General features: G+C 48.1%; 1 protein-coding gene across 5 annotated transcripts; it reads left to right on the top strand.

Moving 5' to 3' along the window:
- Positions 1-5,597: 5,597 nt before the first annotated feature.
- Positions 5,598-11,814, top strand: LOC308469954 (uncharacterized protein). 5 transcript variants are annotated; one of them, XM_080993098.1, is made up of 3 exons: positions 5,598-5,761; positions 7,803-7,916; positions 9,337-11,814. In XM_080993098.1, the coding sequence occupies exons 2-3, from the start codon at positions 7,883-7,885 to the stop codon at positions 10,368-10,370; spliced, it is 1,068 nt and encodes a 355-aa protein (XP_080849224.1). In that variant the 5' UTR covers positions 5,598-5,761; positions 7,803-7,882; the 3' UTR covers positions 10,371-11,814. The 5 variants fall into 5 exon arrangements, with proteins under 5 accessions (XP_080849224.1, XP_080849225.1, XP_080849226.1 ...); XM_080993099.1 differs by lacking the exon at positions 5,598-5,761 and adding an exon at positions 5,768-6,328; XM_080993100.1 differs by lacking the exon at positions 5,598-5,761 and adding an exon at positions 5,768-6,332.
- Positions 11,815-16,133: the final 4,319 nt, after the last annotated feature.

The following is a 16,133-nucleotide window of genomic DNA, read 5'->3' as shown; positions in this document are numbered from 1 at the left end:
AGGAGGACCGATGGGGGTGGAGACGCTCCTTCAGGTATACTGGGCTGAGGCCATTTAGGGCTTTAAAGGTCAGCACTAACACTTGGAATTGTGGGAGTCAATGTAGGTCTTTCAGGACCGGTGTTATATGGTCTCAGCAGTCAGTCCCAGCTATATTTTTGTTTGTGGAAAAAAAATCCTGTGAGAAGCGGATAATAAATCCTCGGTGTGCACAATAAATATCTTTTGATTCCGTTACCTGGTTTTATTTGGATCTCTGGTCAGGAACTCCTTCATGAATTTCCACATCATGTGTGCTGCTCTAAGCCCGGAAACACACCATTTTGGAAAACTAATTTGTGAAATACATGTTTTGTGATGTACCAGATTTGCCCCAAAGGGCAGTCAACTTTAAAAAAATATATTTGTGTGGCCTGCAAGTCATGCAAGGATTTGGAATCACTCGCATAAAAGGCCGCTGGTCCCTTCCTTCTCCTTCCCCACTTTCTGTACATGCAATAGCAAATTTTATTTTTAATGCAGCAGTTTTGTGCAGGAGAGCTTCTCCCCACAAAGATGTGTTTTTTCTTACTACAGACATTTGTATATTTCATTTATCACCGCCCTTTATTCAGCCAAAGTCCTGGTTGAAGAAGAATGTTTTCGCTCGGGACCTAAAGGCGCATAATGAAGTTGCCAGCCAAAGCTCGCTGTGGAGAGCTTTCCACAAACGGAGCCACTGTAGAAAAGTCCCAGTCTTGTTTTGTCACCCTCCACACATGGAAGAGGCACATGAAGAAGTATCTTAGAGGGTGATATCCAGCCTGGGGCAATATTTGAGGTATTGTGATCCTGAGCTGTTAAGGCTTTATAGGTCCAAACCAGCACTTTGAATTGGGCTCAGAAACTAATTGGTTTCCAGTGTGGTTGGACCAGGATCAGTGTAATATGCTCACACAGTCTTGCTCCGGTGAGCAACCTGACTGCCAGATTCTGCAGCAGCTGAAGTTTCTGAAGCACCGGCAGGCGCCACCTTCATGCCTTCAGCAACAATGGGAAACTCTCTAAGGTAAAGGGAAAAAAGCAGGAAACTCTCTAAGGTAAAGGGACCCCTGACCATTAGGTCCAGTCGTGACCAACTCTGGTGTTGCGGTGCTCATCTCACTTTACTGGCCAAGGGAGCCGGCGTACAGCTTCCGGGTCATGTGGCCAGCATGACTAAGCCGCTTCTGGCGAACCAGAGCAGCGCACGGAAACGCCATTTACCTTCCCGCTGGAGTGGTACCTATTTATCTACTTGCACTTTGACGTGCTTTCGAACTGCTAGGTTGGCAGGAGCAGGGACCGAGCAACGGGAGCTCACCCCATTGCGGGGATTCGAACCGCCGACCTTCTAATCGGCAAGTCTTAGGCTCTGTGGTTTAGACCACAGCGCCACCCGCGTCCCTTTTTGGGAAACCCTCTAGGAAGAGACAGTAGAACAATAGAAATACTGGAATTAAAGGATTTGTTCAACTCAAAGCTCCCCTCCCTTCTCCATTTGAATGCATTGGCTAAAATTAGTACAAAGACCCTAGGTGGTTAGATAGCTCTCCGAGCTCCAACAAGGAACTGGCCACACACTGTCAAGGAACCCAGACACCCCTCGACTTAAGGACAGGTGTGACGGACAGCAGAGCCAGGCCAGAGTCTGCTGGCGCAGTCTCCCTGAAATTCTGGCAGAGTGAAGGAGCCTCTAACCGATTGGCTACAAAGTCACAGAAGGGGGAGGAGCAGAACTTTGAGAGGGAGGATAAAAAGAGGGAGGGAGGGAGAGAGAGATAGGGCTACGGGTCAGGTGAAGAGATGGGGCTTGATTTGAGAAGATAGGGATGGATTTGAGAAGAGAGAGGGCGTATGGTCAGGTTAAGACAGGGGGGAATTCATTTTTTTGGACTTGCCAAAAAAATATAGTCCGGCCCACAACAGTGTCTGAGGGACAGCGCACCGGCCCCCTGTTGAAAAAGTTTAAGGACCCCTGGCATAGAGAGTGGGTAACTGAGGAAAAGTGCCCCCCATGAACCAAGGTATTAATGGGTGAAGGAAGCTGTATGGTGTTAAAAGTATTTTGTGGCAGAGAGGAGGCAGAGATGAGTCAGGCTGGTGACTAAGTTAGGGGGTCTCGCCCTCCTGCTCTGACCAGCTCCCCTCCCCCTTGATCTCTCAGAATCTGCAAAGGGATGAAGAGGGCGGAGCACAGGCAGATAAGGCGAAGAAATCTCAGGTTGCTTGGGAGAGGAGCAGACTTAGGGAGCCTGTGGGAGATAGCTGAATGCTTCTCCATGAAAGGAGCAGCAAATCCTGGCTTATAGAAAGCCAGCATGTCAGGGAACAGATGAGGACAGAACCTTTTCCCCTGGAATTTGTGGCAACTGCCAAGAGGGCAAATCCTATGCTAGGGGTTATTAAGAACCTAAGAATGACCCAGGTGCAGAATGGCTGGGACAACCCAGTCAGATGGATGGGGTACAATAAATAAATGATTAGTGTTAGTACAGTGGTACCTCGGGTTACATACGCTTCAGGTTACAGACTCCGCTAACCCAGAAAGATTACCTCGGGTTAAGATCTTTGCTTCAGGATGAGAACAGAAATCGTGCAGCAGCGGCACAGCGGCAGCAGAAGGCCCCATTAGCTAAAGTGGTGCTTCAGGTTAAGAACAGTTTCAGGTTAGGAATGGACTTCCAGAACGAATTAAGTATTTAACCCGAGGTACCACTGTATTAGTATTTGCATCCACTGCCTGAAGCATAGCTGTCAACTTTTCCCTTTTTTTAAGGGAAATTCCCTTATTCCGAATAGGATTCCTCGCAAGAAAAGGGAAAAGTGGACAGCTATGGCCTGAAGTGGCTGCCTCCGTCTGCCTCATGGACTGTAGAGTTATTCTTAGGTTCCTAATAACCCCTAGCATGGAATTTGCCCTTTCCCCAGTTGCCACAAATTTAAATTCCAGGGACCAGGGGAGAAAGGTTTTGTTTTCCCCTGTTCCCTGGCAAGCTAGCTTTCTATAAGCAAGGAGAGGCATTCAGCTATTTTACACACACCTGAGATCACCCGCCTTTCCTGCTCTATCTCTGAAGGAGGCCAAAAAGAGGCAGCTCCCTCCCTGTTTCCTCTTCAATGGTTAACAGCAGCAACAGCATCTGAGCCCACATTCCTAGAGCAGAAGATTGCAAAGAGGAGGAGATTTGGGGAGGGGGGGAGAGAGAGGGGGAATGTGCCCCTTTCCTCTTCCGCAGATCTGAAAGGGGAAAAAATGCAAAGTGTTCCACGTGAGTTTCTTCTTGCTTTCATAGAGATGCTGAAGGCGGCCGCAGGGAGGGAAATGCAAGATTAAGGCAAATAATTCCGCGTGCTGGGGAAAGCAGGACTCCCGCAAGAGCTCTTCCCCTAACCAAATTATTAGGCTCATTGGAGAGATGCGCTCCGTGCACTGAGAGATCCAGGTAGGTTAATCACTCCGCAGGTAAGCATCCCTCCATGATCTCCCCCCAACCTACAACAGCTTCTTGTTTCCTGTGTTGGGGACCTTATTTAGGGAAGCTTTTAATGTTTGATGTATTACAGTATTTTAATATTTTTTTGGATGCTGCCCAGGGTGGCTGGGGAAGCCCAGCCAGATGGGCAGGGTATAAATAATTAATATATTATTATTATTATTATTATTATTATTATTATTCACTAGTAATGCAATCATTTCCTTATGCTGCATAAATTAAGGTTGCCACTTTCCACATCTCTCTCTTTGCTCCTGTGCCTTCAAAAGACTCCAGAAAGGCATAAACGAAGCTTTTCCACAAATGGGAAGGGGGACGGGGTTGGGAGTGTTAACGGAGAAATCTGAGGGCTCCCTTGGACAAAAAACAAGGACAGCAGCCAAGAATACCAGAGTAAAACAGCAGCCAGTAGGCTTGGTCTTTACTGAAGACTGTCGCGACAGGACTCCCACCTGCCACAAGGTGGAACAAGATGAAAGCCCCGGACAAAAGAGAACCCAAACTTTTATTAGCTGCTAGTCCCCATTTTACCCCTCCCCAAACTACATCACTCATACATCATGGTTACATCATGAAAGGGGAGGTCTGGTGGCAGTAATCTGAGCATCCTGGACCCTGCCCCATGGTTCTCCTTGCCCTCCACCAAACACCCATCAAGTGTAACAAAAAGATATTTACATTTCCCTGTTTCCCAGCCAAGTTAATCGCACCCTTTTATCTTTATCTGGCTTTCTTTTTTCTGGAATGGCTACCTGTCTGGCAAGGGACGTGGATGGTGCTGTGGGTTAAGCCACAGAGTCTATGACTTGCAAGGTCGGTGGTTCGAATCCCGACAACGGGGTGAGCTCCCGTTGCTTGGTCCCTGCTCCTGCCAACCTAGCAGTTTGAAAGCACATCAAAGTGCAAGTAGATAAATAGGTACCACTCCAGCGGGAAGGTAAACGGCGTTTCCGTGCGCTGCTCTGGTTTGCCAGAAGCGGCTTAGTCATGCTGGCCACATGACCTGGAAGCTGTACGCTGGCTCCCTTGGCCAATAAAGCGAGATGAGCGCCGCAACCCCAGTCGATCACGACTGGACCTAATGGTCTGGGGTCCCCTTTACTTTTTACCTGTCTGGCACTCAGGTATCAGGATGCCAGGGATTATCACTCAGGCAGAGGGGCTGCTGAGTAGCTGAGCTCACGTGTCTATATGAATTTCTGAAGTTTTCCCAGTGAGCCAGTACATAGATACATTTATCAGTGAATTCTTACATTTGGTATCGTGCAGCAGAGGCCCTTTGAATAGACAGGAAGAAACTGTGATGAAGTGTTTTGTGGGGACAGATTACAAAAGTCACAAAAGTGATTGTGCTGATTTTGGTAGTGGGCTGCATGTGCATGATATCTGCTGGAGGGGCATCCCACCCCCAAAATCTATACATAATCTATACATAAATTCCTGCAACAGGAGGCTCTCATGCCACATTGCCAGGTACCTGGTGGTGAATGTTAAACTGCACAGGAGCAAGGCCAGGGGGAAAAAACAACAACGTTGGCAATCCTAATCAATTTTGCGTGCTCAAGAAAGCCGGCCAATGGAAGGTGGAATTGAGAGAAGGAGTTCCCAGCAAGTTGGACCAAGAAGCATCACTGCAGTGGAGATGGAATGCATGGTAGCTGTTGTGGCAGGCAGCCATTGATAGCCGTCTCCTCTATATGAATCTTTTCCAATTGTATTTTAACACCATCCAAGTTTGTGGCCGTCACTGCCTCTTGTGGAAGAGAGTGTTGGGTTCCATCGTTTAATAATGTGCTGTGTGCACAAGGCCTTCTTTTTGTCTTGTCCTGAATCTTCTGACCTTCAACTTCAACTGGACGAGCTTGAATTCAGGCAAAAACGTTCCTCTTTAACCGGGTCTTTGGTTGATTGTCATCCGATGCCAATGTAGGTCTTTCAGGACAGGTGTTATGTGGTCTCAGTGGCCAGTCCCAACTATATTTTGGTGCGTGGGGAAAAAATCATGTGGCACGAGCCCTACCTGTGTGCACAATAAATATTTTTTTTATTCCATTACCTAGTTTTATTTTGATCCCCGGTCAGGACCTCCTTCATGAATTTCCACATCGTGTGTGCTATTCTAAGCCACGAAACCAAGGTCCCTTGTGGGGGTTTGTTTGCCTGTGTGCATGCACCATTTTAGAGGCACACTTGGAAAGGACTCAGTTGGATCCAAAATAGCCAATCCAAACTCAAGATTCTGTCAGGTATTCTGTCATTTGAAAATATTTAAAGCCCTCATCTTTTTACAGCCGCTGGACCTCTCTTCTCAGCTGATTTCACAAAATATGTGCATCTTTAATTTTGTTTTCCTAATTCTGATTTCAACCAGGATCTTTGAAACAATTGCAGTTCCTTGCCTCTTAATGCCGCCTGCCTTTTAGAATTTATAACCATGGCAACCCCTTTGTAAGCCGCCTTGGCTCTCGGTCTGGGAGAAAGGCGGGATATAAATAAGTAGAATACTAAAGGTGAGGATAAAGCTGCTCTTGAACTCAGATCCTGCTTGGAGCGCCTGCGGAGGAGGGATTCAGTCCTGGGGGCGCCGCTGGCCTGATCCTGCAGCCGGGTTTCCCCCTCCTGCTTCAGAGCCGGAGACCAGCCGGGCTCCCTCTCTGCCCGGAGCAGCCAAGAGGCTCCTACCCCGCGGCTGCGCAAGGGTTAACAGCGGCGACAGAGCTTCGATTCCTAGAGCGGAAGGGAAGACTGGGGGAGAGAGGAGGCGCTTCCGCTTCCTGTTCCGCTTCCCCGGGTTGATGCTGTCCTCCCTGGAGGCGGGTAACTGGGGGGTCGGGGGGGCCGAGCCAGGGGCGGAATCGGGGGGCGAGAGGGAGGGAGCCGCGTCCCTCCTGGGGGGAACTCAGGGGCGACGGGGAAAGGTCGTCTTCTCCTGGGAGGGGAAGCGGGAGGCCGAAGCGACGCTCCTCGCTGGCCTTGACCGGCCTCTGGCCTCATCCTGCGGCCTTTTCTCCCGCTCCTCTGTCCAGAGAACGCAGAAGGAGCGCCCAGCAAAGGCCGCAGGGCAGGGAATGGGGAGGAATGGCAGGGAGTAAACAGGGAGTCAGGAGAGTCTCCTGCCAGCCAGAGAGGAGCAGGAGGAATAATTATTATTTTATTCCTTCATACCCCGCCCATTTAGCTGGGCTTCCCCAGCCACTCTGGGCAGCTCCCAACAGAAAATTAAAAGCACTATAAAAGATGAAACATTAAAAGCTTTCCTCAACCGGGCTGCCCTCAGATGTCTTCTTAAAGTCAGATAGTTGTTTATTTCCTTGACATCTGATGGGAGGGCTTTCCACAGGGCGGGTGCTACTACCGAGAAGGCCCTCTGCCTGGTTCCCTGTAACCTCGCAGGGAGGGAACCGCCAGAAGGCCCTTGGAGCTGGGCCTCAGTGTCAGGACTGAGCGATGGGGTGGAGATGCTCCTTCAGGTATACAGGCTGAGGCCATTTAGGGCTTTAAAGGTCAGCACCAACACTTTGAATTTTGCTCGGAAACATACTGGGAGCTAATGTAGGTCTTTCAGGTCTTAGTTGGCTGCTGCTCCCAGTTACCAGTCTAGCTGCTGCATTCTGGATTTGATCTAGTTTCCGGGTCACCTTCAAAGGTAGCGCCCCATAGAGTGCAGAAGGAGCTGCAGACTCTATGGCAGGAGAGGATCCTCCTCAGTTAAGACTCTTTAGCATTTTATTGTATCGAAGGCCATAGGTCCACTGCAAATTAAACCATGAGAAAAAACTTTTCCTCTGCAAAATGTATGTACGTACTAAACATGTATCATTAAAAAAGGTGGGCCCCTGGGGATATAACTGGCCATCTGCAGCTGTAGTAATTTTATCTTATGTTCAAGATTTCTAAACAGCTAATTCAAAAGGTCTCTCAAGTGGCACAGTGATCCAATGGGAGCTAGAACACAACTAAAACCCACAAACCAATTTAGAAACCAGTATGCATAAAGCCATCATTGAAAAAATTTTCCCTCTCCACTTCCCATTTTGCCTCTTGGGCAGCATGTATGGTCTTTACACACTTGAGGAAGGAGGGAGTATGGGGTGGGACAAAACACTCATTTCCCCCAGTCTTAAATTTAGTTATCCAGATTTTAACATCTTATTAAAAAAACAAATAAACACTGAAGGTAAAATCTCCAGTTGCCCCATCTATCATCGGAGGGGGAGCTGAGGGGAGATGGTTTCCACACCTTGCCTTGGAGTGTCTATAAGGAAGGAAATTGTTCTGTCCTTCCAGGGATCAGTGAGCTTTGACAGGTGTCCTTGCATTTCGCTGACGACAACTGGGCCCTACGGAGAGCTCTGTACAAGGACGTCATGGTGGAGGTTCATGAGATGGTGGCCTCTCAGGGTAAGGATCCTTTGCGCCTTCATTAATAGTTATAATAGGTATGGGTTCCTCGGAGTGCCTCCCTTCAGCTCCGCTAAAGGAGGTCACAGTGTTTGTTTTTCTCTTAAGTTAAAGGCCAGAAGCCTGGCTGAGAATAAATATTATTGCTTCTCTGCTACAATTAGCCATTGATGGCTTCTGGGTTGCCTCCCTGGGGGAGAGCATTCTTTAGGTGGGGAGCCAGCACTGAAAGACGCATTCCGTATTGCCTCTCTTTGCACCTCAATTGGAGAGGGCACTGTGAGAAGGACCTCTGATGATGAGTGCAGGCTCTAGGTGGATTCATGAGAAGCAGTCCTTGAGCTACATAAGTCAAAATCAGCACCTTGACTTGAAGACAGCAAACCAGATATGCTCAGAGCCTCTTGCACCGGTCAGCACTCTGTAGTTTCTGAACGGTCTTCTAAAGCAGCCTGAAGTATAATGCATTGTGGCAATCTAGCATGGAGAATGGTAGAAAAAGCATACTAAAAATCTTCTGTGTGGGGGATTCTAATTTGTAGAATACTTGAGTATCTTGTTATTGTTATTGGTTTCTATTGATGTATTGGTTTGTTTGTTGCATATATAGAATCTTCTGTTTCTTAATATTTGAGGTTTGATTGCATTTTTATATATGCTGCAAGCCACCCAGAGAGGCTTGGGAAACCCAGCCAGACGGTTTGGGATATAAATGAAATAAATGCTACTATTGTTATTATTCATTTTGGTTTTTCAACAAGCTCTGCAGATCTAGGCTTTTCAAGCTTCTCTGAGTTGCAGTGCTGTATTATCAATGCTCAGGGGTGGCCTCACTTCTGCCCCCACAATGGGGGCTCAAAATCCATAAGGAGCGTACCCCTGCAAGTTGGGTGGGGTGGTCCCCACGAGACCTCCAAGGGGTGCAGACGCCTCCCCCCATTCACTGGCAAAGAGCCTTTTCAGATCCTGACAAAGCTGAATGGTGGAATGTCTGCCCTCTTGTGGACATGCCCTTGTTGGGGGAGGATCCTTTTCGGGACTTGGCTGGAGGGGAGAGGACTCACAGAGCTTTGCTGCCCATCCCACTTCAGCCCTGGAGGCCGGGGAGACTAGCAGCAAAGCTGAGCAGTGACGCCCCTTTGGGGGTGACACCTGAGACAGCCACCTCACACAGGCCCATAGGCAGGCAGGCTCTGTTGATGTTATTGCCTGCTGGTTTAAATTGTGTTATTTATGGCTTGGTTAATCTTAGGGGCTGCTCACCAGAACTTTTCTGATACAAATAACTGGTGATATTTTATTAAAACCAGGTATCACATCATTGTTTTAATGTAAAACGCCGTTAACATAGTGCCAGGCCTTGAGTTTTGATAAGGAAACAGCTGTATCAACCTTTATTTTAATTTTTTTATTCCATCAGGAGATGTTTGGGGGGTCCTGGATGAGGAGGAACCACCAGAAGCCTGGCCAGAAAGAGGTGAGGCGCAAGAGAACGAAAGGAAGTTGGGGGTTCAAGATGGAGCCAACAAACAAGAGAGGAGAGAAACAGTGAAGCCAAGGGATGAACACAGTGTTTCCCAAGAAGATGAAAATCAACTTAACAGGGTGGAGAAAAAACATGAATGTACTGTGTGCGGAAAGAGATTCTGTAGTCGCTCAGCCCTTGCTACACATCAAAGCGTACACTCAGGTGAAAAACCTTATGAATGCATGGAGTGTGGAAAGAGATTCAGAAACAGTGGCCAACTTAATATGCATCAGATAACTCATACAGGGGAGAAGCCTTATGAATGCATGGAGTGTGGAAAGAGCTTCAGTGCCAGAAGCAACCTTATTAGACATCAAATAACTCATACAGTGGAGAAACCTTATGAATGCATGGAGTGTGGAAAGAGATTCAGTTACAGTGGCCAACTTAATGTGCATCAAAGAACTCATATAGGGGAGAAACCTTATGAATGCATGGAGTGTGGAAAGAGCTTCAGAAACAGTGGCCAACTTAATGTGCATCAGATAACTCATACAGGGGAGAAACCTTATGAATGCATGGAGTGTGGAAAATGCTTCAGATCCAGTAGCTACCTTACTTTGCATCAAAGAACTCATACAGGGGAGAAACCTTATAAATGCTGGGAATGTGGAAAGAGTTTCTTTGACAGTAGTACCCTTACTAAACATCAAAGAACTCACACAGGGGAAAAACCATATAAATGCATGGAGTGTGGAAAGAGCTTCAATCAGAGTGCCTCCCTTAATGTGCATCGACGACTTCATACAGGTGAAAAACCTTATAAATGCATGGAGTGTGGAAAGAGCTTCAGTGACTCTAGCACCCTTCATGCACATAGGAGAATTCACACAGGGGACAAACCATATAAATGTTTGCAGTGTGGAAAGAGCTACTGCCGCAGTCATCACCTTTCTCGACACCGGATAACTCATTCAGGAGACTAACCCTATGAAAGCTGATGTGTGGAAAGAGCTTCTGTTACAGTGGTAAAAGCTGTTCTCCAATTGGAGCACTCGCAGACCAGTGTTTCCTAGTAGGGAGTTAGTAGCTCACTCTTTAACGATGTGCAATTCTTCACCTTCATCCATGCACGAGGGCTTTTCCAGTACAGCAAGGAAGCAGCTTAAGGACCAAATACTTTACTGTCGCAAAAGTTCAGGCTCAGTAAAACAGTTTTGGGAGTATGTATATCCATCTGTCTAGTGATAAGTCGCCAGTAGCCAGGTGCAAACTGTGTCTGGCGCCTGGCGAATTTTGAACACTGCCCCACATTGGTATTTAATTAAAATAAGACACGAACTTGAGAATTTCCCCTCTGATTTACCAATCTGTTCATTTAGGCAAGCATTTCTGACTTTTGTTTTCAGACTATGTGCTCAGAATATTTAGAGGGACGCTATAAAAAATTATCGCAGAACAGCATCTTTGTGTATGCCTTAACTAAGCAGTAGACCTCTACCAATATGCTCTCTCTATTCTGAACCAAGGTTATCCTTGATTTGTTATGTAAGATACCTGATGCGGATGATCAACTGAAAGTCACATATATGTTGTCTTGTTTGAGAAATCTGTGACAAAGTTGCTGCCCAAAAATTGAGAATGTTCATTGAGGAGAACATGGTGGACTGTAAAGATTTAATTGGGAATGACATCTAAAAACTTATTTGTGTGTGTGTAATATAGACTGATACTGTATTTTAATGCCATATTTATGTATATATGTCATATGACCATAATGGTACAAACAATAAACATATACCGTTTGTAGGCCTTTGCAGATACAGTTACGTACAGATAGATGGACTGTATAGGCAAAAGTGAGTAACAAGAAAGTAGTATTTCTCATGCCTTAACATGTTAGAAGCTGATTGGTTACTGCCGCAGAATCCTATAGTAGTAGTAGTAGTACAAATAATAATAATAATAATAATAATAATAATAATAATAAATTTATTACTTATACCCCACTCATCTGGCTGGGCCTCCCCAGCCACTCTGGGCGGCTCCCAACAGAATATTAAAAACACAATAAAACATCAATTTATTATTTCCTTGACACCTGAAGGGAGGATGTTCCATAGGACGGGCGCCACTCTGCAGGGTTCCCTGTATCCTCACTTTTTGCAGTGAGGGAACCACCAGAAGGCTTTGGAGGAGGACCGATGGGGGTGGAGACGCTCCTTCAGGTTACTGGGCTGAGGCCATTTAGGGCTTTAAAGGTCAGCACTAACACTTGGAATTGTGGGAGTCAATGTAGGTCTTTCAGGACCGGTGTTATATGGTCTCAGCAGTCAGTCCCAGCTATATTTTTGTTCGTGGGAAAAAAATCCTGTGAGAAGCGGATAATAAATCCTCGGTGTGCACAATAAATATTTTTTGCTTCCGTTACCTGGTTTTATTTGGATCTCTGGTCAGGAACTCCTTCATGAATTTCCACATCATGTGTGCTGCTCTAAGCCCGGAAACACACCATTTTGGAAAACTAATTTGTGAAATACATGTTTTGTGATGTACCAGATTTGCCCCAAAGGGCAGTCAACTTTAAAAAAAAATATTTGTGTGGCCTGCAAGTCATGCAAGGATTTGGAATCACTCGCATAAAAGGCCGCTGGTCCCTTCCTTCTCCTTCCCCACTTTCTGTACATGCAATAGCAAATTTTATTTTTAATGCAGCAGTTTTGTGCAGGAGAGCTTCTCCCCACAAAGATGTGTTTTTTATTACTACAGACATTTGTATATTTCATTTATTACCTGCCCTTTATTCAGCCAAAGTCCTGGTTGAAGAAGAATGTTTTCGCTCGGGACCTAAAGGCGCATAATGAAGGTGCCAGCCAAAGCTCCCTGTGGAGAGCTTTCCACAAACGGAGCCACTGTAGAAAAGTCCCAGTCTTGTTTTGTCACCCTCCACACATGGAAGAGGCACATGAAGAAGTGTCTTAGAGGGTGATATCCAGCCTGGGGCAATATTTGAGGTATTGTGATCCTGAGCTGTTAAGGCTTTATAGGTCCAAACCAGCACTTTGAATTGGGCTCAGAAACTAATTGGTTTCCAGTGTGGTTGGACCAGGATCAGTGTAATATGCTCACACTGTCTTGCTTCGCTGAGCAACCTGACTGTCAAATTCTGCAGCAGCTGAAGTATCTGAACCACCGGCAGGCGCCACCTTCATGCCTTCAACAACAATGGGAAACTCTCTAAGGTAAAGGGAAAAAAGCAGGAAACTCTCTAAGGTAAAGGGACCCCTGACCATTAGGTCCAGTCGTGACCAACTCTGGTGTTGCGGTGCTCATCTCACTTTACTGGCCAAGGGAGCCGGCGTACAGCTTCCGGGTCATGTGGCCAGCATGACTAAGCCGCTTCTGGCGAAACAGAGCAGCGCACGGAAACGCCATTTACCTTCCCGCTGGAGTGGTACCTATTTATCTACTTGCACTTGGATGTGCTTTCGAACTGCTAGGTTGGCAGGAGCAGGGACCGAGCAACGGGAGCTCACCCCATTGCGGGGATTCGAACTGCCGACCTTCTAATCGGCAAGTCCTAGGCTCTGTGGTTTAGACCATAGCGCCACCCACGTCCCTTTTTGGGAAACTCTCTAGGAAGAACAATAGAAATACTGGAATTAAAGGATTTGTTCAACTCAAAGCTCCCCTGCCTTCTCCATTCGAATGCATTGGCTAAAATTAGTACAAAGACCCTAGGTGGTTAGATAGCTCCCCGAGCTCCAACAAGGAACTGGCCACACACTGTCAAGGAACCCAGACACCCCTCGACTTAAGGACAGGTGTGACGGACAGCACAGCCAGACCAGAGTCTGCTGGTGCAGTCTCCCTGAAATTCTGTCAGAGTGAAGGAGCCTGTCACCGATTGGCTACAAAGTCACAGAAAGGGGAGGAGCAGAACTTTGAGAGGGAGGATAAAAAGAGGGAGGGAGGGAGAGAGAGATAGGGCTACGGGTCAGGTGAAGAGATGGGGCTTGATTTGAGAAGATAGGGATGGATTTGAGAAGAGAGAGGGTCAGGTTAAGACAGGGGTCCTCAAACTACGGCCCACAGGCCGGATCAGGCCCGCCAAGGTCCTAAATTCAGTTCTCGCTGCTGCTGCTGCTGCTGGCTGTCTGGCTTCTGGTGCTGTGGGGGTCCCAGGCCAGACGTGGAGAGGGCGGAGCAGGAAATGGCGGCCAGGAGGCGTTGTGCGCAGGCGCTTCAGGCGGAAGGCAGCACCGCTGCTGGGGCCCATCGCGGCTCAGTCGCCGCCCCTCCAGGTCTCCCGCTTCCCCACCACTCTCCTTCCCATCTCGCAAGCCCCGCATACCCCACCCAGCATGCACGTCTCGCCTTTGCAACCTGCCACTGTTGGAGGAGTTTGGGATGCTGTCAAGAAAAGCTCAGCGTCTCTTTCTCTGCGCACTGGCGCCAGTCTACTCATGTGAGGCAGCCCTTTTTGCAAATTCCCACTGTCCTTTTTTTATGGCGGGGGTGTGTGTGAGGAGAATTCAGCTCCATGCCTTGGTAGCCTTTGCAAGTTTTAACTTCTTCTGGAAGGGGTTGGCTCTCTCTAGGGAGAGATCCCCGAAGGGCTGCAGGTTAGCGAGAGTGGGCGGGTGCCACCCAGCGCTACCATTTTAATCTCTGGGGTGGCGGAAGAAGATGGGGTGGGGTGGAACTGTCTATTTCCAGCCCCTGCAAGTTCCAAAGCAGAGAAGCATTTCGAAAAGTGCAGCTACCTCCTGAATTTGACACACAAACCCCCCACTCTGCTTTCTCCCTTCCTAAGCCCCTCTCTCTTCCTCTCACTTTCCAGGCTTGCCCTTTCACTGCCATTCCCACTGCTCCCACGTTTTGCAGTTTTTGGGGGGTGGGGTGGGGGAGAGAAAAACGCCCGCCCATGATTATTTAGCTGATTCTCTCCTGACCAACATAAATTAGCAGGCCCATACTTCCCATTGAAATATTTATAGAGTGGTACCTTGGGTTAAGAACTTAATTCGTTCCAGAAGTCCGTTCTTAACCTGAAACTGTTCTTAGCCTGAAGCACCACTTTAGCGAATGGGGCCTCCCACTGCTGCCACCGCGCGGTTTCTGTTCTCACCCTGAAGCAAAGTTCTTAACCTGAGGTACTATTTCTAGTTAGCAGAGTCTGTAACCCGAAGCGTCTGTAACCCGAAGCGTCTGTAACCCAAGGTACCACTGTAAGTTTATGTTGATTAAAATCATTCTTCATTTTAAAGAAGGCTGATCGCCGAAGAATTGATGCTTTTGAATTATGGTGCTGGAGGAGACTCTTGAGAGTCCCATGGACTGCAAGAAGATCAAACCTCTCCATTCTTAAGGAAATCAGCCCTGAGTGCTCACTGGAAGGACAGATCCTGACGCTGAAGCTCCAATACTTTGGCCACCTCCTGAGAAGAGAAGACTCCCTGGAAAAGACCCTGATGTTGGGAAAGATGGAGGGCACAAGGAGAAGGGGGAGACAGAGGACAAGATGGTTGGATAGTGTTTTTGAGGTTACCAGCATGGGTTTGACCAAACTGCAGGAGGCAGTGGAGGACAGAGGTGCCTGGCGTGCTCTGGTCCAGGGGGTCACAAAGAGTCGGACACGACTAAACGACTAAACAACAACCACAATGGCTTCCTCCCGTTTCGCCCGGCCCCGAGCTGCCCCTTCGCGGGGCAGGAGGAGGAGCCGCTGCTGCCTCCGGGGCACCTATGTGGGTGTCGTCGCTGCTCAGGAGCCTCTGAGTGCGTGCAGAGTGCAGACCGAGCAAGGCAGCGAGGGCATCCCTGGGCGCAGCCGCCTGTGCGGGAAGAGCCGGGCTGGGGTCCGGGTGGGGTGGAGAAGGGCTTCCTGCAGCAACAGTGCAGGCCAAACTGAGCCGGGCAGACGAGGGGCAGCTGCAGAGGTCTGTGGAGAGAGTCATCCAGGCTCTCATAGGCGAAGTATTGGGGCTCCTGGGGGGCCCGGCAGCTGGGGAGGGAAGGCTCCTTGACCCACTGGGACACCGAGGGAAATCGAGCCTTTTCAGCAGAGACAGACATCACTTGACACTCATGGAAACTGAATTGCATTTGCTGTCTTACTTATTTTGCAGCGCATTCACTCAGTTTGGCAAGTTCCTGTGTCACAGGCGAACTTGGCTTCCTCTGCCCCTAACTCTAGATCCTTTATGAGCAAGTTTAAAAGGCACAGTTTCCACTTTCTATAGCTCCAGTGGGAAAACTCCATCTTTCCCTACCATTTAGCCAATACCTCCTTTGCCTTTAATCCACATTGTTTGAACTGCAATTCATTAGCTATAACACGCAATGTGCATAGGAATTCGTTTTTTTGGACTTGCCAAAAAAATATAGTCCGGCCCACAACAGTGTCTGAGGGACAGCGCACCGGCCCCCTGTTGAAAAAGTTTAAGGACCCCTGGCATAGAGAGTGGGTAACTGAGGAAAAGTGCCCCCCATGAACCAAGGTATTAATGGGTGAAGGAAGCTGTATGGTGTTAAAAGTATTTTGTGGCAGAGAGGAGGCAGAGATGAGTCAGGCTGGTGACTAAGTTAGGGGGTCTCGCCCTCCTGCTCTGACCAGCTCCCCTCCCCCTTGATCTCTCAGAATCTGCAAAGGGATGAAGAGGGCGGAGCACAGGCAGATAAGGCGAAGAAATCTCAGGTTGCTTGGGAGAGGAGCAGACTTAGGGAGCCTGTGGGAGATAGCTGAA

The sequence above is a fragment of the Podarcis pityusensis genome (assembly GCF_964106645.2).
Source record: "Podarcis pityusensis genome assembly, chromosome: 2".
Taxonomy (NCBI): domain Eukaryota; kingdom Metazoa; phylum Chordata; class Lepidosauria; order Squamata; family Lacertidae; genus Podarcis; species Podarcis pityusensis.
The sequence above is the reverse complement of the archived record's forward strand: the minus strand, read 5'-3'. Positions and strand labels throughout refer to the sequence as shown.